Source organism: Ciconia boyciana, chromosome 11 (genome assembly GCF_034638445.1).
Source record: "Ciconia boyciana chromosome 11, ASM3463844v1, whole genome shotgun sequence".
Lineage (NCBI taxonomy): Eukaryota > Metazoa > Chordata > Aves > Ciconiiformes > Ciconiidae > Ciconia > Ciconia boyciana.
Window position 1 is genome coordinate 4,902,015 of NC_132944.1, and position 21,877 is coordinate 4,923,891.

Below are 21,877 nucleotides of genomic sequence, written 5' to 3' on the forward strand. Positions count from 1 at the left end.
CAGCCTTGACGTGAGAAAGGAAGAAAAAGACACGGCTGGCTCAGTCCCTGCCGTGCCCATTGGGGCTGGAGGACGGGATGGCAGCGTGCCCGTTGCTATGTCGCTATCGGGGCAGACACCCGGCTATCGGGGCCGGCAGCCGCTGCTCGGTGGCTCCTCAGTGCCAGCCTGGAAGAAGCAGAGTAAATAGCCTCGCCTCTCTCCCAGGAAAGCACCACTTCGCCTACGAGCCGCCGCAGCCGCGGTGTTCCGGGCCGGGCCAAGGGGGCGCAATGGCGGCGCCCGCCGGGAACTACGGCTCCCAGCCTCCTCCGCGGCGCGGCTGGGGAACAGGCGCATGCGCAGAGTGCTCACCTCGCGCGAACTCCGTTTCCCGGGAGGCCGAGCGCGAGGCCCGTGCCGCCTCCCCCCCTGCCTCCCCGCTGCTCGCAACGCCGCCTCGCGCTCTGTGACGCGGCCCTTAGCGTGGTGACGCGCAAAGTGTGTGCCCGCCATAGCAATCGCGGCCGCCGCGGGGTGTGCGGGGCCGAGCGCAGGGGCCGGGGGCAGCGGCGGCGACCCAGCGGGGCATCGGGCAGGTACGGGGCGCCGGGCGGGGGGGGGGCCGCGCCGCGCCGCGCCGCCGCTGCGCTTCCCCCCGGGCCGGGCCGGGCCGGTTCGGTTGGCGGCCGCGGCCACCGCGCCGGGCAGGGGGAGGGTCGCCTCAGGCCCCGAGGGAGCCGCCGGGGTGGGGGCGGGTTGCCCGCGCGCCCGCCCCCGCGCCAGGGGCGCCCTCCGAAGCGCCGCTGGGGGGGGGGTGAGGGGGGCGGCGGCGGGCCGGCGGGGCGCTGCGCCTCTCCTCTCCTCTCCTCTCCTTTCCTCTCCTCTCCTCTCCTCTCCTCTCCTCTCCTCTCCTCTCCTCTCCTCTCCTCTCCTCTCCTCTCCTCTCCTCTCCTCTCTCCTCTCCTCTCCTCTCCTCTCCTCTCCTCTCCTCTCCTCTCCTCTCCTCTCCTCTCCTCTCCTCTCCTCTCCTCTCCTCTCCTCTCCTCTCCTCTCCTCTCCTCTCCTCTCCTCTCCCCCGCGGCCTGTCAGCCTGCCGGCGGGGGGGCGGGCCTGCGCCGCGCCGGCCCCGCCCGCCCCGGTCCTCCGCCGGCCGGCCCGCCCCCTCCCCCGGGCTCTTCCTCCTGCGGCGGGGCCTGCCGAGGCGCCGCTCCGCGCGGGGCCCCGCCGGGCCTGCTCGGGAAGGGAGGCTCTCCGGCTCGGGGGTCCCCTCACCCCCTTTGCTAACCTTCAAACTCTTCGGTTCGAGCGGGCGGCGCCGGCGGTTCCTGCCGTTGGGTCCCGGCGAACAGCCCGGTCCCGCGAGGCGCCGGCGGCGGGCGCCCGCACGCTGGGGGCGTGCTGCCGTGTTAGACCCTGTAAGAGCTGTCAGGAGCTGCGCGCTCCCCGTGCTAGAGCGGGTCTCGGTGCTCCTCCGGGGAGGGAGGGTCCGCGGGTTTTTCTTTCGAGCAGCGTAAAGAGGAACCGATGTTGACACCGAGCGTCGGGTTTTTTTACCTTCCTTTGTAGGCAGCAGAAGTTTGTTCCTGTTTTTTGTGCTTGTCCTGGCAGATCAGCACATGGTTCCAGGTTTGTTTTGTAAAAGCAGAAATTCCAGGAAATGAAATGACTTTGTGGTTTTCCCTGGCCTTAAAAATATTCTAACTGTAAAAATTTATGAATTTTTTAGACAAATATTTAAAGCAATATTAGGAATCTGTTCTGTAGTAACAGCCAAACTGGAGTTCTGTTAGGGGTTAAATTGGGAAGTTGAACAAGCAAGGACTTCCCTCAGAGCTTCACTCACCTGTGATACCAAAACATGATTTTATTCTCCGTAGACTGTGAAGATTTTGTTAGTTTGTGGCGTAGTTCCTTCCACAAGTGAGCTTCAGTGTTGACAGTTCATTATGCTTCAGTATTAACTTTGGCATGGTTGTTTCAGACTCAACAGGTTTAGGCGAATAGCTGTCTGCTATCTCATTCACTTAAAGAATAACTGTGATGAGAGGGAGTTTTTTTTAAAAAGTAAAGAATTCTTCCTTTTAAAACATAAATATGGAAGAACATACAGATTTCCTGATCTGCTTGCTATGTATTTAACTAGATTCCAACTCATGAGCTCTTAATTTTCTCTTATGGGGTTATATTATTACATTAGACTTCTCATCTACATTATGTCCTCAGCTGTGCCTAGAATCATGTTTAGGAATAATATGATGCTTGATTATTTAAGGTAGGTCAAAGTGTAGTTATTAGAATTTGAGTTGGCTCTATACATGTGGATTCGTAAATCCTCTTGTAATTTTTGTCCACATATGAATTTAAATGTGCAATCTTTCTACAAAGTTGATTAAGATTTTTTTTTTTTTTCCTAAGGTATGATTTTTGTTATGTGGCTCTGTCATTTTCTACTTAAATTGTTAAGGTATGGATTTTGCACTAGTTTCCCAAGTAACCAAATTGTGCTTTTCAGATTTTACGAATAGATTTATTTTCACTTAAGAGGTTTTGTACTTTAAACTGTGTATCTGTATTGAAGTCAGCATGTTTGGAACCTCATAATCCTTTTCATGAACACAACACAAAATCAATAAGTTAATGACTTGTAGTAGTGTTGCAGTCAGTGTGACGCTCAAGTATGTCGAGGAGCGAAAGGGTGAAGCTGAACTGCTTGAACCGTACCGTGCGCTTATCAAGGTTTGCAGTTAGAGGTCTGCGGGACTTGTATTTCTTCGTTGTTCAGAGATGTCTGACTAAGTGACTCAAGCACTAAGGTGTCTGAGATTTCAAAAACATGTGAGTACTTCTAAGTATCTGTGTCTGAATACTTCTTTGGGTCCCTTTTTTGTAAAATTTCTACATCAAAGTTCAGGAGAGTGAAATGCTCGCAAAACCTTTGCTATGATATTGGAATACTAAGTAGTGTTTAATATTAAAGCAATAGTGTGTGCACCACTGTGTGCTGAAACATGCATATGTGGATTTTCAGTGGGAGTGTTCACAGTGAGTGATAGTTAAGGTTGTAAATATTTGTCTTTCAAAGTCAAATCCTTTGAGTGAGTGCTTTATGTTTTGTTTCTATCAGTTCTGTTGATTCTAAATATGGTATTTTGACAATAGTGGTGTTTGGAAAAAAAAAAAAATTCCATTCCTTAGCTTATTAGATATTATAATTGAAATCTGTAGTAGGCCATGATTTTCAAAACTTTAAAAAAAAAAAAAACAACCGTGGATTTAAATCCACAATGAGATGGCTGCTCCCTGTTCTGCTAGTTCCTGGAGAGCAATTTAAGATTGAATTTGTTCACCAACTTTTCCAAGGAAAATAGTGAAAGTCAGAGTTGCTCTCACAGGCCTTTGTCTCCAACAGACTGGGTATATTTCTGACAGTTACAGTTTAGTTCATACCATTTACGATCTTGTCCTTTCTGCAGAGTTCTTCTCTTTGATTTAAGATGGAATCCTTGAAAAAAGTGAGTGCAGTAGGAATTGCTTTGGTTCTTGTATTTAAAAAGTCATTCACCTGCCATGATATTCCATCCATATATATTTTACTGCTAATGTGCATTAATATGAGAACTGTGGAAGTAGATGCTTCTGAGGTAACTTTTGCTCTTGCTGCTCTTTGCGGTGCCACCTAGAATAGTCAAATTTATTTGAATAAGTTGGGAGGGATAAGCCTTTGGAATAAATGAGGTGCCTTGGCGAGACATTTACTTTCATTGCTGTGTACCTATGGAAAGGGTGGCATTTTTATGTTTTAACTTTATTTCAGGAAAATAGTTGTGTGTCAGCACCAGTTATTTAGACCCATAATGTGCTTAAGTGAGGTAATAGTCCAGGTTTTAGGGACAGCTGGGATTTTTCTGTTTTCTCTTGGTTATGATATAGCGCTGGGTGTCCCAGAGGGCAATGTGAGCAGTTCCTGTGGTCTTCCTGACTGGAACTTTGTTGACCTGTTGCAGGTATTGCTGGACCTTTCTTATTTTCTAGCTGGAATAATTAAGGGTTGTTAGGGGAAGTAAACTATTCTTCATATTGCAGGAGAGCCTGTACAGGCCTTATACAAGCTCTGGGGTCACAAGGCGCTTTTTTCTGTATCCCTTGGGTATAGTGTGAAGGTGGAGAAGTCTGAAATGGTTGAATGCAGATACCGTTACAGCACTTGCATTCTGAGGCTCCGAGTAGATTTGTCTGAATGTTTATCTGTGATATTTAAAAGCTCAGAAGTGCTGCTGGCAAGTGTTGTTCAGCTAATGAAAAAAGGAAGAAAGCTTTATGAACTTGGAATAGTTTTCCTTTTCAAAGATGTTTCAGGACATGTGCGTATGTGCGTACAATCTCATTATGTTTTGTTGCCTGCATTTAGGTAGTGTTTTTTCCAAAGTGATTTATGCATTTGCATCAAATTTCCCAGGCTAGTTCTGTGATGAATGAATGAGGAATGCTCTAGATAAAATAATAATTACTTGTCATTTAGAAAACATAATCTTTCTTTATGCTTAGGTAGGGTTTTTTGTTAGCACACGCTCACTTCATATAGTACTTACCCAATCTGAAGAACATAATTTTGATGTCTTGTAGTCGCAGGTTTATTTTTCTGTAGTCTTTGGGTGATGATTTTTGTGCGATTTCTGCCAGTTTAATCTTCAGCCAGGTGATCTTCACTTGTTGTCTCCCATTTAACTAACCAGTCACAACAGACTAAATTCAGAAGCACCTATGAGGCAGGAGGTAGATCTGTAGGGTTGTTCATCCGTTCCCTGAGTGAGAGGTTTTAAACCAATTAGAGGTATCCAGCACTCAGTTAAGCACGGCGATGTTTGTCAGAATGAACTTGGGCTGTAAATGCTTATGTAATCTGTGTTGACCTGTGGCTCCCTTTGTAGTCTGTCATTTGACTGATTCCTGAATTATGTATTTCAAGAGTTGATGCATATGCCACTGTCTTAAACGTATCTGTATTTAACATTGCTTTGGAAAGTTCTTTCTCTGGGTCAGTTATGACAAAGGGATATTTAATCTCATGGCAGATGGATATTGGCCATGTTATGGCTAATGAAATGCTGGAAATTCTTGTGCATTTTCGGACATGAAAGAATTTCTTTTACTTTGATTTCTCCCCCTCATCTCCAGTATAGGGTCAATTTATAAATTAGGATTGGGTGTTCCTTCCTCCAGAAGTTACAACTCTTCACAGCAACCACAGTCTGTCAGATTGGAAACTAAGAGCATGGCAGTGTTTTGAGACAGATTGTGTTCTAGTTTGGTCTGTTGATATTTCTAGTAGATTTTTATCAGACTGACAAAAATTGACAGCTGGAAATTTAGAGGCTTAAACAAAATCTAGAGTGATGGTTCCCTTCTTTAAATGGTACCTTAACAAGTCACTCAGTACTATAGGGTGATCCCACTTTTGAGGATGGGAAGATAAATCTGTCGGCTGCTGTTTTGCAAGTAAAGGCTGATCAACCTGAAGTAATTGCTCCAGTGCTCCCTCCAGTGATTCCCTCTTACTAGGGCCACTGACTGTTCTTGGAAACCTTGAACAAGTAGCGATGCGGTGACCTGCTCCGTTTCCCAACTACCACTCTTTTGGTGCTCCTTCCATTGCCCGCAGCTGCTGCCTTCTGCCTCCTTGGCAGTGTGAAGCTAATATGATTCTTGGCACTTTCACTGCTGTCTGAAGGGTGTTAAACTGGAATAATGACACTGATCATAATCTTGCTGCCCTAGCTTTGTTGTTTCTTGAGTAAATCCCTGAGCAACAGCAAAGGACTAACTCAGGTCTGCGCATGGAATTGAGGTAGAGTTTTAAAAAGCTTCAATACTGAACACACTTGTGGTTAGGTGTGCGTACTTCCCATCATGGTCAGGGTTGTCATACACCAGTTAAGACTTGTGTTCAGAGTATGTGCATGCTCTTATGCTTCAGGCAAAGGACCAAAAAGAAACTTCCAACTTTTAAAGCGAAGTTCAGCAGTATTCTGTCACTTAATCTTCTTTCTCACTTCTTGTTGCTGAGTATTTACTTGCCTCTTCCAAATGACTTATAATCTTTGATTTAGTTTATTTCAATGAATATAGCAAAACTATATTAATTGGGTTTCCGTACTGCACTGCTCTGCGTTGTTGGGTCAGACAAGTCCGTGCACAGATTCTGAGCTGGCACTGGGTGGAAATAACAGGAATCTGGTGGAGTTTCTTCACACAGATTTGTGCCATTGAATTCATTGTGTGGTATTTCTTGCTCATATTTCTGCTTTTTTTTTTTTTTTTGCTTGTTACCTCTGCCTTAGGCTAAGCCATGACTTCAGGATCTGGGCATGTGGACTCCAAGTCTGAGCTCACTGCTTTGCTTGAGCAATGGGAGAAAGAACATGGCAGCGGGCAAGACATGGTCCCTATTCTCACCAGGTAAGATTTATTAAATAAATTCCTAAATCTGAATATCTGAAGTTACGTGACAGTAGCTTTTACCATGTTTTTGCTTGAGGTTTTTAAATGCCTGATTACCTGTTGGTAATTCATTTTCTTGGTCTGGAAGCTGAACTATAAGTGTGGTATATAAATACACAGAATTTTTTGTAAGAAATTTATATTGCAAAGATGTTACACAGACTGTCTCTAAAACATGAATTTCATTCTCTGAAAGAGTAGAAGTCAGGGCAATCATTAAATAGTTGAAGTAACTTTGGTATCTTTGCCTGAAGCTTGTAAAACGTTGATCAAGATCGAAAGCTATGAGAATGTTGTTCCATCAGAGTAGTGGTGTGGGGTTTGTGATTGTAGTAACATTGGTCAGATTAAATGAACGGATGAGAGCGACTCATTGGATGAATCAAGGGGACTGTATTGAGAAGATCTTATTGAAGCTCATAGGGCATGTTTAAAATGAAATTTTAAAACCTGATTAATTTTTTTTAAACTGGATGTTGATTGACTGGCATTGTATTGTATGTGTGAGGAAAATATTCCTTGGACCAATAAATCATTGGTACCAGTAACACCAATTGTAGGTACTAGTAACACCATTAATTATAAGACATCTTCTATTACAAGAGAAACGTTTGAATTGTCAATTGCATTTGTGGTTTCCCAAGCCAGGCCTTTCTTGGGTAAACTGATATTACTCTTGCTTTAACAGGAGATTTGCAGAAATTCCACCCAATTCTTCCTCGCGCCTCTGCTGGCAGACCTGTGGCCTGCGTAGTATATGCAGAAGGACTTGCTGCACTTGTGCATTAAGAGCTGTCCAGGTTTCTGTACTGCACTGCTCTGCGTTGTTGGGTCAGACAAGACAGTGCACAGATTCTGAGCTGGCACTGGGTGGAAATAACAGGTGGAGCTTCTGGTGGAGCTTCTTTGCACAGATTTGTGCCATGCCTCACCTGGTGGGCACAACTTTTTTGCTGTACTTGCTATGTTTTAAAAATAGCAGCACAGAAGAGGGAGATGAGCAGTAGAAAGCCAATCCTAAACACTTGAAAATGAGTAGGTCCCTTGAAAATCATGAGACATGTTTTGGTGTATCTTTGTGTATTGTCTGATTTTTGTCTTGAAGGAAACATATGTGCTATTTCAAGGCTTTTTCTTGCAGGCATAAACAGCAGAAATTTACTATATTCTAAGCAATTTAAAGACATTTGAATTAAACATGTCTTTTCTTGTGTTTACAGCAGTCTGGCACTTCTTGCTCCCCCTCAGCATCTTGAGTTCCCTACATTATTTATGCCCAGACAAGTCTGATAACTCTCTTTTCATTCTCCAAGGTTTCTGTGCAGCAGGCAGAGTGGTTATGGATGGTGAAGGCTTGGGTATTTTGGCTTTAGTGGAGATAATACAGGTTTATTTAAGGTAGATAGCAAGGGGATCTACTGGCTCTGGCAGAAGTTGGATTTACAGTGCTTCAGGTATCAATGAAAGCCATATGTCTGTTTGGAGTAGAGGGTTTTAGATACAGCATAGGTGTAAAAGAATTTGCTGGAAGAGGTGCTAGGAGTCCTCACCAATTGGAGCTTGTGTTAGCTGATGTCCTGAGGCAGAGTAGTGTCCTCGCGTATTGTTTTAGACTTAAGGCAGAGGAAGCTGTGGTCGTGCTTGTTGGTGAGTGACTTTTTTCTACTTCCTTCTGAACTAAATGGAAGAAAACTTCCCTGTGTGGATGGGGGCCTGTTAAATATGATGCCGAGGCAGCATATGTGAGAGTGCTGTAGTGAGTGTTTCAAGAGTAATAGGACAAGAACAGCAACAGTGTGGGTTATAGGCCACAGATGAACTGTCACTTCTAAATAAGCTAGTGTTCTGGATTTACAAACTCTGGAGTGTCAGAAGGTATGAATTGAAGAAATCACTTGGAAAGCGTGTCAGCAAACAACAGATATTTAATATATATGGTTTTCCAAAAAAATGTAAACTGAAATGATCCTGCAAGAGCATTAGTTCGTAGTCTGGGTGCAAGTCATGTTCAACCATTCTGGCAAATCCTGCGAGTCAGTTTCTTCACTGCATCTCGAGAGCCTCTTTCATAAAGGGAATAAATCAGCAGCTCAATATCATACTTCATCTCCACAAACCAAGCGTGTTGTGGTATGGGATCCTAGAGCATCTTGCACTGTTGCAATCCGTTGTAAAGGCTCAGGTTGGTCATTAATGCCAAATGATGGCACAGAGCAATATTAGGATGGCTTTATATTATGCCATCGAGATCAGTGTGAGTCTTGCAAAGTTGACACACTTTTATGTATACCACTGCCCCTTCCTTCCCCACCTGCAAGGTGAGCTCAGTTTGTAACAAGTGAAAATGAGGATCTGACTAACTTTCCAAAGATGATTGCGAAGACAGTTGTAAAGAGAAAAAAAAAATCAGTCAGAAGTGGGGGGAAAGAACCCCTACCCCCATGTAAAACCCAAACCTAGGTCTGCAAACTCTGAGGTGGCTAGAGAACCAATATAATGCCAAGGGAACAAAGGAAATCTCGAAACCTGAATAAAAGTTCTGTGTTTTTGTGAGTTGTTTTTTCTTAAAGCCATGTGTACCACATGCCTACGTTATGAGGCAGGAATGAGCTTTGTTAGTTATTTGACTCTCCTGTTGCTTCAACTGAGAATTGACAAAGCTATTGATCTAGGTAGATTCATCCAAGTCACTTCACAAACAACCTTCGTATGCATTAGTTAAAAGAATGGCATTATAAGCAAGCTTGATTTTTTTTTTTCTTTTTGAAAGTCAATTTTAAAGAGGCAGTGCGTTTTTATTTTTGTCAAACAATTGTGACTAATTGTCTCAAAACCCCCTGTAATTGGTGATTCACGTGCCTGTTTCATCTAGGCTGTGATAATGTTGTCATCCCTGAAATCACTCGGCAGCTTCAACTGGCATGCTGTTTGGCTGCCTACCTAAACAGGATGGACTGATGAGAATGTTATGCTTGCTTTCCATGCTTGCTTGTCAGTCCTTTCTGGCACACAATCAAAATGCTGATTATCACCTAAACAAGTCTAGGGTGCAGCTTCTCAACTCCCCATTTGTCCCAGTTGTCTGTCAGCAGGCACCCCTCAAGCTATTAGTTCCCATGGAAAAAAAATGAGGAGCTGGCAGTGGAGTATTTAGGTAACTTGCTTTTGCCAGAAATTCATGAGAGCTCAGGCTGTGCCACCTGTTAGCAAGGGACACAATTTGCATCTCTTCACATTCAGGCTTACTAAAAGTAAATATTAGAACCCACAGGATAAACAGTTTGCTGAAAGGTAATTGTCAGATCAGAGACAAGCAGGAAAGTTCTCTTCTCGTTCCTGATAAGCTAATTTGCTGTTCCTACAATCTGGGCAGGCTTCATAACGTCGTCCTCTGTCATACTGGCAAGTCAGTGTAGCTCACAGAGGCAGGTCTAAGTACATTTTTGCCTCTAATTGTCCCTGGGAACACAGGATATTTTCTGGGAAGTAACAGGAATGGAGTAGAAGTCAGTGGCATTCTGTAAGGGAAATCCCATGTGAAAGACAAATATTTTTCCAGGGATTACTGCAGTCTTCCAGCTGTTTTCCCTCCCCTATAATAAACTCTGCCTAGATCACTACCCTGAGATATTAAGACCTTGTTTTAAAATGCTGTGCTGCACATAGATTCTCCACCCCACGTTAGACCTCAACAGAGGGGAAAGATTGAGGTTTTATACCAAGGAAATAAGATTTAATTTGCTAATGTTTTTTGAATACTGCTCTTTATTTCACCTCAAACTGCATATATTTCTGCTGTAACACTTCGTGGAGAAAGACAGTGGATGACTATGGAATTACTTACTGCTTGACCATGAGATAATCTCCCTCTTCTTGGTTTTGTTTAAATAAAAATAATAATTCACTCCCTTACTGCTCATGTTAAATGAATTGGAGCATAGGATTTCTTGTGTCTGCTGAGGCCCCTTCTCAGTTTAGGGGAAGGCATAACTTCAAAACAACGTCCAGGTTTTTTTTCTGATACAGAGGAGCATTTAATGTATTTTGAAGGTCTATGAATAGGGAGCTGGCTGAGTTTCTCCTTGTCTTATCCATTGCGGTAACTGACACATGCTAAAAAGTTGACCTTCGATGGAGCTGAAGGGATAAGCTGAATAGAGATTACACAATACTTTATTAAATATTAAATACTTTTATTATTACACAATATTATTGAAATTTAATATGCAAAAATAACAAAAAATTGTGTAGGCAGTTTGGGCAGCTGCCCCTGCACAGGCTGAATAGGAAGGAGGACTAAGTCAACTGTTCAGGACTTACTCTACTGCAAAAGAAAGACTATGTGAGGGTGAGAAGTACTACTCAAGCCCTTTATTTACATTAGCTCTCTACAGTATGTGTCGTAGAACATAGCCGGGACTCTAACAAGAGTAAATAAAAGGTATTGGCCCCTCCAGAGTGTCATCCTTGTGCATCACTGGGACGCTGATACCGGTTCAGTGTGTTTTGGAGCATGGTGGGGGGGATGAGATATTAGAGGCAAGTCTCTTTTCTCACCCCTCTACTGTGAACAGTCTGAAATCCTCTGATGGCACTGAATACCATTCAAATGAAAGTTGATGAGCTGTTTTATAGTACTTTGACAGATAGGCTATTGTGAGGAGCTGTGTATTGGGAGAAGACTGTGAATTCTGCTCATTTGATGTCATTCCTTCTGCAGAATGTCCGAGCTGATTGAGAAGGAGACTGAAGAGTACCGCAAAGGGGATCCGGACCCATTTGATGACCGACACCCAGGTAAGATGTCCTGAGTGGTTTTGGCAGCACCAGCTCTGTCACAACAGATACCTGGTGTGACAGAGCAAACAATTTTCAGCCTGAATGTGCCTACTGCTGATCGAGGTCTGACACTACTTTTGCAGTGGGTAGTTGTGCTCTGTAGTGCTGATATCTGGCAGTTTTGATGTTAGCTGCAAGATTTTGAGGCCCTGGGCAGAGTTTTGGAAGAGTGTTTCAGAGGCTGATTTGTGACATAAGGGTATGATCACGTTAACAAGTTGTAGTTAATGTGAAGTACTAGGTGTTAGATGGACAGAGAAGACGGTCTGTCTCAGATTATCTTGAATTTGCTGTTGGGTAAGTGCAGTGCTTTAGGATAGTTACATACAGCCACTGATGCTTTTTATCTTGTTATCCTTAGATTTTTATTTTTTTTTGGGGATGACTTATTTCCAAGTTACTGGGACAGTTTGCTTGGTGTCTGCATCTTCACTGTCTACAAAAATGACAGCTCAATATTATTGGACCACTAAAATGTGTTGTGCTTTGACTGGTAGGAATTCTAGGGAGGTAATGCCTACTAGAAAAAAATGTTAAGTTGGTGAATAATTCGTATGATTTCTTCTGTAATTTTCCTTCTGAGAAAGGTCCTGCTAACTTGAGTATTCCACAGTCAGTTTGAAGATAGCAGTTCAGTATTAATCTTGACATCTTGAGGTAGGTAGATAAGTCTTTTCCTGTTTCTTTCACAGGTCGAGCGGACCCGGAGTGCATGCTTGGTCATTTACTGAGGATACTTTTCAAGAATGATGATTTCATGAATGCGGTAGGTTTGCTCTGAGAACTGCATCTGTCAATTCCTGACACCTTCTTATGGTTTTTGTTTACCCTGTGCTAGTTGACCTCAATACTTGTTCAATATTTATTTTACTGGTGTAGGGACTATCTCTTCCATAGCAGTGGGTTTTAACATGAGTTTAAGTACGGCTCGTTTGCTGCTGTTAAAGTCACTCAAGGAAAGGGGAATTCATGAGCTGTTCAGGAGTGCTGGAATATGGGTAGTAACAATTGAATTAGTTCTTCTCAAGGTTTATCAGTCTCTTTAAAGAAAATGTAGCTCCTCTAATACAAGTATAAAAGCATAATTAATTTCTGTAATGGAAATTAATACCACTAATTCCAATGCCTTGTCTCTGACTACTTGGAAATGCTGGACTGCCTGTAGGAGCAGAGGAGTATGTCAGCTCTAGAAGACTCAGGCAGAGGATTAAGAGGCAAGAGTCTGACTTTCCTCTTGCATTGCTATACTCTAACATGAGTTAATAGCTAGAATCTTTGTTACCCTCACCTCCCTGTAAGCAGCTGTATCAGTACACATTGCTGTAAGAATTCTGACAGATTGCTTGCATGTAGCTTTCTGTCTTAAACTGCAAGCGATAAGCAAACATAGATGCCACTAAAAATGTGCGTTTTTTTATGTTAATTTTTTTCAGCTATTACCTTTTCATGTTTACACTTACTGAACTGTAATTTTTTTTTTTTAGGCATTTGTCTTTACAAATCAGTTCAAGATAGGTATTTAGTCAGTGAACAGCAGATCAGATGGGAATTCTGTTTCTCTGAGAAGTAATTTCAACTTCTGAGGCACTGGAGGGAGCAGGTTAAAGGCTAGTCATCTTTAGATCCAGGGCTTACATGCTGACATTTCTTACTTTATCGTTTTGCTGCTGTGGGAGTTGTAAGGCTTTCACTGCACTGGTTTTGGTCAGAGTTGAATTTCAAACCAATGCTGTTCCTGATCTTCTCTAGCTAGTGAATGCTTATGTGATGACAAGCAGAGAACCTCCGTTAAACACTGCTGCCTGCCGACTTCTTCTGGATATCATGCCGGGACTGGAAACAGCTGTTGTCTTTCAGGAAAAGGTATCATCTATTCTAGGGCTTGGTTTTTAAGCTTGGAGTGTTATGTACTCCAACAGTTCTTCCCACAGGAGAAACCAGTAAAAGGCCATATTGAAATCCTGTCTCTGGGAGACAATCTGTTCAGTCTTACTAATGTTTTGGGGCTTTTTGATGTTGGCATGTTCAACTGAAATCTGGGGTATTTCGCAGCTTTAAGGTATAACGGGACTGATTCAAACAGAGGAGCTGGAACTTATTGTTTTGGGAAATGTTATACTTTGAATTCTTATTTCATAGGCCTGCGAGTGGAGCAGGCTGTATAGAATGTGAAGGCTTGCTGTAGGAGTCTTGCCCAGTAATCCCCAGCTACAGCAGAGCGATAGCTTTATTAGAGCTAGGTGATAAGCAAGGCATACTTTAACTAAGCAGTCTAAAATCCACGTGCTTTGTGGGGATTATCTGGAACTGTGATGGACAGCTGAATCAGACTTCTGTATGTTGACAAATGTAGTTTTCTGAAGGAATGCACAAAGGGTTGAAAGTGAGAAGAAAGTTGGTTTCACTCCTGAGCCCCAGTTTCCTCATCTGTAAAAATTAATGTAATATTTTTCTGAAGTTTGGAAATCAGGTAGTGCTTTATAGAAAGTTCCAAATTAGTTTCTTTACTATTGGAAATATGGATATGAACTTTAAAGCATGATAAAAGGAAAGAATAATGTGCTCCCTTTGTGGAGGACTGAATTTAATTTGAGATGTTTGTGTTCTCTCCAAAGGCGAAGGCTATGAGACTTTGATAGGGAAAAAAAAAATTAAAAGCAAAACAAATAGTTCCCTATTTGTGGAGGATATAGCTTTTTTTTCCGAGACTAAATGTATCTGTAAGTTGAAATTAAATTTTTAAGTTAAGTTTTGCACTTAAGGACTTTTTTTCTTTTGACTTGAGAATATATAGAGTTCTATTATGGCACTTTGGGTTCCTGTATGTAGGAGGCTTTAGGATAGCTCAGAAATCTATTTGAAGAGGGTACTGTTCTGGACATAAAGAGGTCCTCTAGCGGCCTCTTTCACATGTATTCATCGATGTATTTCACATCTCATTGATTTTATTTTTTTAAGGACATAAGAGCATTTAAATAATAATGCAATTTTCTTTAAATATATAACAGGCAACTCTTTGAAAATCTGTAAACTGAGAGTTCTTATTGAAATGTGTGTCTATTCATTATTACTTTTAACTGATCTTTTATTGTATTGTACCTATGATTCAAATTATGTGCAAGATTCCTGTCACGATAATGATGTGTTGTGGTATGAGGTTTCAAAATCCAGTAGTGATTTAGAGGAAAAAATGAAATCTTTCATTCTAAACCATTGTCTTTTTAATTGACTGTTTTAATTTTCAGTTAACACTTATCCAGCCTTGTTAAGAAAAGCTGCCTGGCAGGCTGTGTTCAAACACTGCTGATTTTGTTACTATTAAAAATATTAACCATATTTAACATTAAGATTTTCATATGTACGGATTGGTGTACTTGCATGCATTTCTCTCTTCTCCAAACATTATGGATTTCTGACTATGTTGAGAATTGTTCTTTTGGTTGGTGAGTAGTCGTTAGTGTAAAGAGTTCCTCTGGCACCAGGTAGCTTGCTTATTTAAGTGACTTTTCAATTTAGCCCTATAAGCTTTTAGTCAAATGTAAGAAATTTAGCCAAATTCTGTTCTATTTGGTGTAAGTTCAACACAACGTCTTTGAAATCTGCTAAACTGCTGGAGATTTATATTAGTGAAACTGACAGGAGCTTTGGGCTTGTTTGCTTTGACTAATGAATTTGTACCTGTAGTGTTTTGCTACTTCCTAGGCAGTAGGTTGACTGGCCACTTCAGAAGATTTTTGCAAGTGTGCAAATCCTGATTCCAAATATCTGATGCCTGGGAATAGTTTTATGCAGCTTAGAATGTTAAGATTATTTTTTTTCTTCCAGATATTTTAAAATATCTTCATTCATTACATAATTGGTAGGAAATCTAGCCTGCTTATTACTAAAGATAGGGAGAATTGTTGCCAACAGATGCTTTCACTGGGACTGAGAAGTTAAAAATTAAATAGAACTGGTGGAATTGCTTTCTTATTTTCTTCATTCTAGGAAGGCATAGTTGAAAATCTCTTTAAGTGGGCGCGAGAGGCTGATCAGCCGCTACGGACATACGCAACGGGGCTATTAGGAGGAGCTATGGAAAACCAAGATATTGCTGCAAATTACAGGGACGAGAACTCACAATTGGTAATGATCTCTCTATCACTTTCCTTTTTTAGAGGGTAGATACTTTCACCATGGTTTTTGGTTTTTTTTATTTTTATTTTTTATTTGTGGGGAGCTCACATTCACAAGTTAATATAGGTCTTACAGTAGTTATGATAATATCTGTAAGAGTCAGTAGCTCATGCTTTCCATCCTCTCCTGACTGTGCATTTGCTGAGACTGCGGCTTGATTATTCTGTTATACCAGTTGTGTTGAAAGTGCCAATGGAAACCTAAGAAGGCAAATACTATACTTTTTAATGGGACTCATATTGATAGCCCCCTTAAAGAAATATTTTCAGAAGCTTTACATCCATAACTATTGCATGTTGTGACTTACATGCTTTTTAATCGGCATGGGGACAACTTAATGTGAAATTGCATTCACTTCTATTGTAAACCTTTCACCAGTTTAGTGTTGATTCTCTATGATGTTTATCAGCAACTGAGATTACTTTTGGAAGAAGGTAGGATAGGCAAATTTGTCTCCCAGGACAGTGTACAGTGTGGTGTAGCATAGGTGAATTCTATTTCTTGCACAGATAAGGCCTTTAAAAGTAAAAGCATGGCCTTAGGCTTTGTGGAACTGCAATTTATCAAAGCTCCTGCTTCGAAAGGGAATGTTTCCTTTATTCTAGGCTACGCAGAGATAATGGAAGAATGGTAGAAGATGGTACGTGATTCTGTTAGCATGAATATGGCTCATCTGCTCTTAATGGCTTTTAAGCCACTTCTTTCTCATTCAGGAGAGTAGGTGCTGATATTTTAGAATGAAAGTAGCTGTAGCAAAAAGGATTGGGGTCATCTTATTCACTTTGAAATCATTATTTCTCTGGGCAAATGTACACCGCAGCATGCTTGACACTTAATGCTGTGGAGTTGGTTATATGATAACAACAAAAAATATGATCAGTGTGAGATGCATGACCAAAGCAGGAAGTGTATTCTCATGCATTCTTTTTTGAAACAGGTGGCTTTGGTGCTTCGACGGCTACGAGAGTTACAGGTTACTGAAATGACTACAAAACAAGAAAACAAGCGACCCAGTCCTCGGAAAGTGCCATCAGATCCTCTGCTGCCTCTAGATGAAGAGGCTGTGGATATGGATTATGGGGAGATGGCAGTAGATGGAGAGCAAGAGGAAGTTTCTGGGGATATGGAGATCTCCTTTCATCTTGATTCAAGTCACAAGACCAGTAGCAGAGTAAACTCTGCTACAAAGCTAGATGATGGGGGACTGAGAAAAGGCAAATCAGGGAAACAGCATGAAAGAGACGGCTTCCGGAAGGCCAAGCAAAAGCTGGGCTTCTCCGCTTCAGAACCAGAGCGGATGTTTGTTGAACTGTCCAACAGCAGCTGGTCAGAAATGTCCCCGTGGGTGATTGGCACTAATTATACTCTTTACCCTTTGACTCCTGCTATAGAGCAGAGGCTAATTCTTCAGTACCTGACTCCCTTAGGGGAGTACCAAGAGGTGAGCACATGAAGGTGGGAGGAAGCACTCTGTGCTTGAATTCGCCTGATAAAACTATGAGTGGTATTGTGGAGAAAAATTTGCAGAACCGTTATATCGTGCTCTGATGTTTCCTGATATCATTAAGATCGGTAGCCTTTCCTGAGTTGTTGATGGCTTTCAAATTGATGAAGTCATTAGTTTGAATATTACCTGAGAGGTAATACTCAAACCTGAACCTAGCAGGTGTGTGGTCTAGTAGTTGGAGCATGGGACTAGGAATTTTATTCCTGGTTTCTGTTAAATTTGGTGATTGTTTATATGACACAGGGCAAGTCACTTTGGAAAAATGTCTGCAGTTCCAACAGTTTCCTCTAGGGGTTGTGATAGACTCCCACAAATTAAAAGTCTGAGAAAATAATGAACTTGAAATTCTAAATTAAGTGGTTTGTGTGACCTCTGGAGCAGTTCTGATGAGAAGTGGCAGTGCCCATGTTATGCGGATGCTTTTGAGAGCTGTTGTTAGTTACATGGACAAAGTAGTTGGGCAGTGTCAGATTTACCAAAGTATGTTTCCTTTTTCCCTTTTTTTTTTAACCATAAAACTCAAATTAGTATAGCTCTGCAGGCCACCTTTATCTCTGTCTAATCTTTTTTTAGGTGGTTTCACTTAATTTGAAATGGAACAAAGCAACACAGTTTTGCTTTGTGATATACATTATGTGTGCGTGCACGTGTGTGCCTTGCTTCTGTGAGAGCCAAAGAAACCATTATCCCCCAAATACCCTGCATGCTGACTGGATCACTTCATATGCCAGCAATAATAGGATATAAAAATAGGAATTAATACTATAAAGCTGTTACACGAATTATGCGAAGGGTTTTGGTTTGTTGCCCTGCTCTCCTGTTTTTTCTGTTCAGTTGTTGGGTAGTTGTCTTTGCACAGATGGAAAGTGGAACCTATCGCCAGGGTGGTATCTGTGTGGACTTGCCATAGCCGCACTTGAAGGAGAGTCTTAAGATTTCCGTGTGGCAGCTGTCATGCACCTTGCTGCAGTCAGCAGATGTATTACAAGAGGTCTGTTAACCTTTATTGCTTCCTATGGATGGAGCTGGTTACCACTGACCTCTCATAACAGGTATCTGCCAATAGGGGAAAATTGGGGGTTTGAGAGAGTAAAAACCAAAACAGACCTTGTATTTCCCATGAAATCAGCTAGTCTCCCATTTTTATTTTTCTCAGCTACTACCCATCTTTATGCAACTGGGATCAAGGGAACTGATGATGTACTACATCGATTTGAAGCGAACCAACGATGTGCTGCTCACTTTTGAAGCCCTTAAGGTAAATTACTTTCATAATGCATAAAACATACCATAAACATTGTAACAGCATTGAATGTATGTCTGCTGCATGTGTCAAAGGCAAATGCTCACCTTCTTTAGGCCTGTGTATCTTGCAGCATTCCCTGGGATTGGAATTAGCTTTCACTCAACTTGAATGCATTGCAGTTTTGTTTTTATAACTCTCAAGTATTTAAAATAAAAAAAAGAAAGGGGGGAGGGGATAAAAAGATCTTAATTGTGCAGGAAGTGCCATTAATGTCACCTGCCATCTGCCTATCTGAGGATGATAAAAATTCCTTTTTCTGTCAAATGCTTGTGTTCCTACTACCCTTAGATGGCATTCCTGAGTTGTTCCACTGCCTGTCATCTCAAAGGACATTTGTGAGGGGTAAGAAGCATAAGCGTCTTACTCCCAGAAGCCGCAGCATAACATCTCTGAGCTTAATGTTTGAAATACAGTAGTTTTGTGTGAGTAGTCTTTAGGTTACCTCCCCGAGGTACAAAACCACACAAAATAACCTTATTCAAACCAAACCTGCAGTGGAGCAGCACAAGTTACATTTTTCTGTGCGTTCTTTCCCTCTTTCACAGTTACTTCTCTTCTTCTGGTCCTCCAGTGTTATTTTTCTTTCCATTTCATTGTCATCTGTCTGAGAATTTATTTCCAAGGAGCAGTGTTCCTACAAAAGGTGTAGGTTACCTCAGCTGGGAGTGGGATGGGGTTTACAGTGGTTCTTACTGTTTTCTCTTAAGGTCTTGGTAGGGCAGAAAAGTAAAGTGTAGTAAACCTCAGTGCAGCTGCAGACTTCAGTTTTAACAATAGCCTTTAAACTTCATTTTGTAAAATTCTTCTTGCCAGCAATATGGCATATACAAAGTTTGAATGCAAATTTAAATATTTCTTAGTGATAATAGAAAGTCTTAATATGAAAAGAATAGGAGGACTTAAAGTGTCCAATTGGATAATTTCTGAGTTGCTCTGCTTTTCTTGTATTTCTTTTGCAAGATGTGTAAAACAAAGTGATAATGCCTCTTTTGCGTTTGTCATTGGGATAAATACTACATTCTGCAGTTGAACACAATGGGAGGAGGAAATAAGGTGGACAAAGCACAGAGTGCTTGTTTTTTCTGCCATCTGTTTTTCTGTGGCGCAGGGGATGGAACTGATGACAGTTTGAAGAATTCCAGGCTAATCTGCTTTTGTCCTTCCTTAGCATTTGGCATCATTGCTGCTGCACAACAAGTTTGCAACGGAGTTTGTTGCTCATGGAGGAGTGCAAAAGTTGCTGGAGATTCCTCGTCCTTCTATGGCAGCAACAGGGGTCTCCATGTGCTTATACTATTTGTCTTACAATCAAGATGCCATGGAGAGGGTAAGAGGCATTCTTTTAATATAACTGTAGTGATTCCTGTCGTTTCTTAGACTGAAGACCTCTATCTTGTCGGCATTGTCTCCATACTTTCATCACCCTTTTCATCCTATTATTCCCTCTTTCCCTAAAAAAAAAAAGGGGGGGGGGGGAAACAACAACTCCTCCAGTCTCATTTGTCTTTCCTTTCCTGTCTGTTCCAACGGACTCCTGTATGTGAGATTGTTTTTTCCATGCACAGTCCCAGTGTGGATAGCTTCAGAGTTATACAGTACGTCAGTCAGATTCCAGACAGCAGCGCAAATTCTGTGGTGGTGTTAGAGTGTAGTAGAAGACTAATGCAGGTCTGGTCTGCATTGTGCAGAAAATAAAATTAGATGACTCTAAGGGTTCTCTGTGGCCTGAGCTTATAAATATTAAAACAGCTGATAATGAAGGTAAAGTTCCTCACCTCATATTTTAACATAGAAAAAAATTCTTAAAGGAAATCCTCCTCTCAGTTCAGTAGTGTTCCTCCAGCAAGCATCCCTTCAGACAGGTTGATATGGCAATGCACCCTTAAGCTTCAGTTTCCTAGGTACTTTAAACAGTGATTCTGTTTCCTTTTTTATTTTTTGTACTGGCAGCAGCACATGTGTGCTGAGCCAGATCTAGGAACTAATCCAGTTTATTCTAAAGTTGCTACCATTCAAGTAAAAAAGATGAACTTTCAGCTTGTGAGCATTAAGTACTGGCATATGGGAGCATCCCGCTCTATGATTTATTCAAAGCAACTGCAAAGTTGTAGCCTTAAGCCTTCCAACTCTGCTCTACTTTGAGCGATGGCTGTTGATTCCTGGCCTGTCCCTGGCATTGTCTAGTACTTTTTTTTTTTCAGCTGAAAATGGAAGCAGTTAAACTAGTAACTGTACATTTCTGCTTATTTTTTCCTAGATTTTGACGCTGTCTGAATGTGTGTTGTGATTTAACATGCTTAACGCTCCTGAGCACGTAGAGGCTGGACTGGTAGTGATTGTTTAAGGCCATATCTGTATGGATTCTGCTGGCATTTGTGTTCTGCAGGCATTTGTATGAGCAAGTTCAAAAACCTTTTGGTAATCACAGTTCATCAGGGCTATCTGTGCCCTGTATTACATCTCCCGTATGAGGGCAAGAAAGGTGAAATGGGCATAATGTTCCCTCCACTTCTTTTTGCCCATTATGTCAGAAAGATGGACCCTGGCTGCATATGACCTGCTTTGGTGTTTCTCTGAACTTTGTCATGAGAAAACTCTCTATGTTCCGTTTTTTTTCTCATTTTTTTCCACCTGATTCCACTTGCTGCTTGCATGGTTGTTCAAAAGAAAAACCAAAAGCCGTGACAGGGTGCTGCATGAGGATTCCTTCTGCTTGACATCCTCAGATCATGTTGTAAAACTGTGCAGCTGCTTTGTGATGACATTGTCTCATCTGCCAGATGTTATCCCCAATATCTACAGATACCAGGTAGAGCCAGGTTTCTGTGGTACCTTCCTCTCTTGTCTTTGGATTTCAGAGGACGCCAGTTTCAAGGGGTAGTCCCATGTCACTTAGTCCATGCCAAGCCTCAGGTCTTGGGGTGGAAGCAAGGCTGGAGCTGGTAGCACTATATTCTCTGAGTGTCCAACAGCAGCAGAGAAGAGACAAAAAAATCTGCTGACTTGGCATATAGCAGCTGGTGCCAGTGCTTTAGCTCCCTGTGCTGTTCCTCTTGGCGCTTACCCTGGCAGAAGGGTCACCAGTAGAAGTTCCTCACCATTAGAAGCTAACAAACATATGCAAAAGTGCAGGTCTGAGCACATGGTCTGCACATCTTGGAGGCAGGATCTGAGAAAAGAAAAAGGCCAGCCCAGTTGTCTATTTCCAGAGAAAGTAAAGCTTTAGATTTGCATTTGATGATCCTTGCAATTCTCCTAGACTTCAGTGCTACCAGAGTTTGCTAGAATTCCAACTTAGCGTATGATACTGTTACACTGAAAAGAATTTTTGTTTCTTCAGTGGAAACTTTTTGCTAGAGGCAGAGAAGGAAGAAGCATTCTTTGGATAGCTTGAAGTGGTTATGGAGAAGGACTCTCTGGAATTATACTACATTAAGACTGCTGTATTTATTGTGTTTAGGTCTGGGAATGGACCAATTGCTAGTCCTACATCGCCACATCATGGCCTCATCATGGTCTCACTGGGGCTTTCTTTTACTGGTCTGGAAATGGGACTTTTTGTTTCATGT

The 21,877-nt window shown here is 41.9% G+C and overlaps 1 protein-coding gene across 5 annotated transcripts in view; it reads left to right on the forward strand.

Annotated features, from left to right (window-relative positions):
- The first annotated feature begins 391 nt into the window (after positions 1 to 391).
- The window catches only part of DCAF1 (DDB1 and CUL4 associated factor 1), a 54,617-nt gene continuing 33,131 nt past the window's right edge, over positions 392 to 21,877 (forward strand). For 2 of the 5 annotated variants that reach the window (XM_072875697.1, XM_072875696.1), the window contains exons 1-9: positions 392 to 578; positions 6,321 to 6,438; positions 11,201 to 11,277; positions 12,012 to 12,085; positions 13,069 to 13,182; positions 15,307 to 15,444; positions 16,433 to 16,936; positions 18,159 to 18,260; positions 19,477 to 19,635. In XM_072875697.1, coding sequence (XP_072731798.1) covers positions 6,329 to 6,438; positions 11,201 to 11,277; positions 12,012 to 12,085; positions 13,069 to 13,182; positions 15,307 to 15,444; positions 16,433 to 16,936; positions 18,159 to 18,260; positions 19,477 to 19,635 — 1,278 coding nt within the window. In that variant the 5' untranslated portion in view covers positions 392 to 578; positions 6,321 to 6,328. Of the gene's footprint in view, positions 579 to 1,159; positions 1,398 to 1,548; positions 1,609 to 6,320; positions 6,439 to 11,200; positions 11,278 to 12,011; positions 12,086 to 13,068; positions 13,183 to 15,306; positions 15,445 to 16,432; positions 16,937 to 18,158; positions 18,261 to 19,476; positions 19,636 to 21,877 lie in introns of those variants that run through there. The other 3 variants (XM_072875693.1, XM_072875694.1, XM_072875695.1) reach the window with 3 other exon arrangements.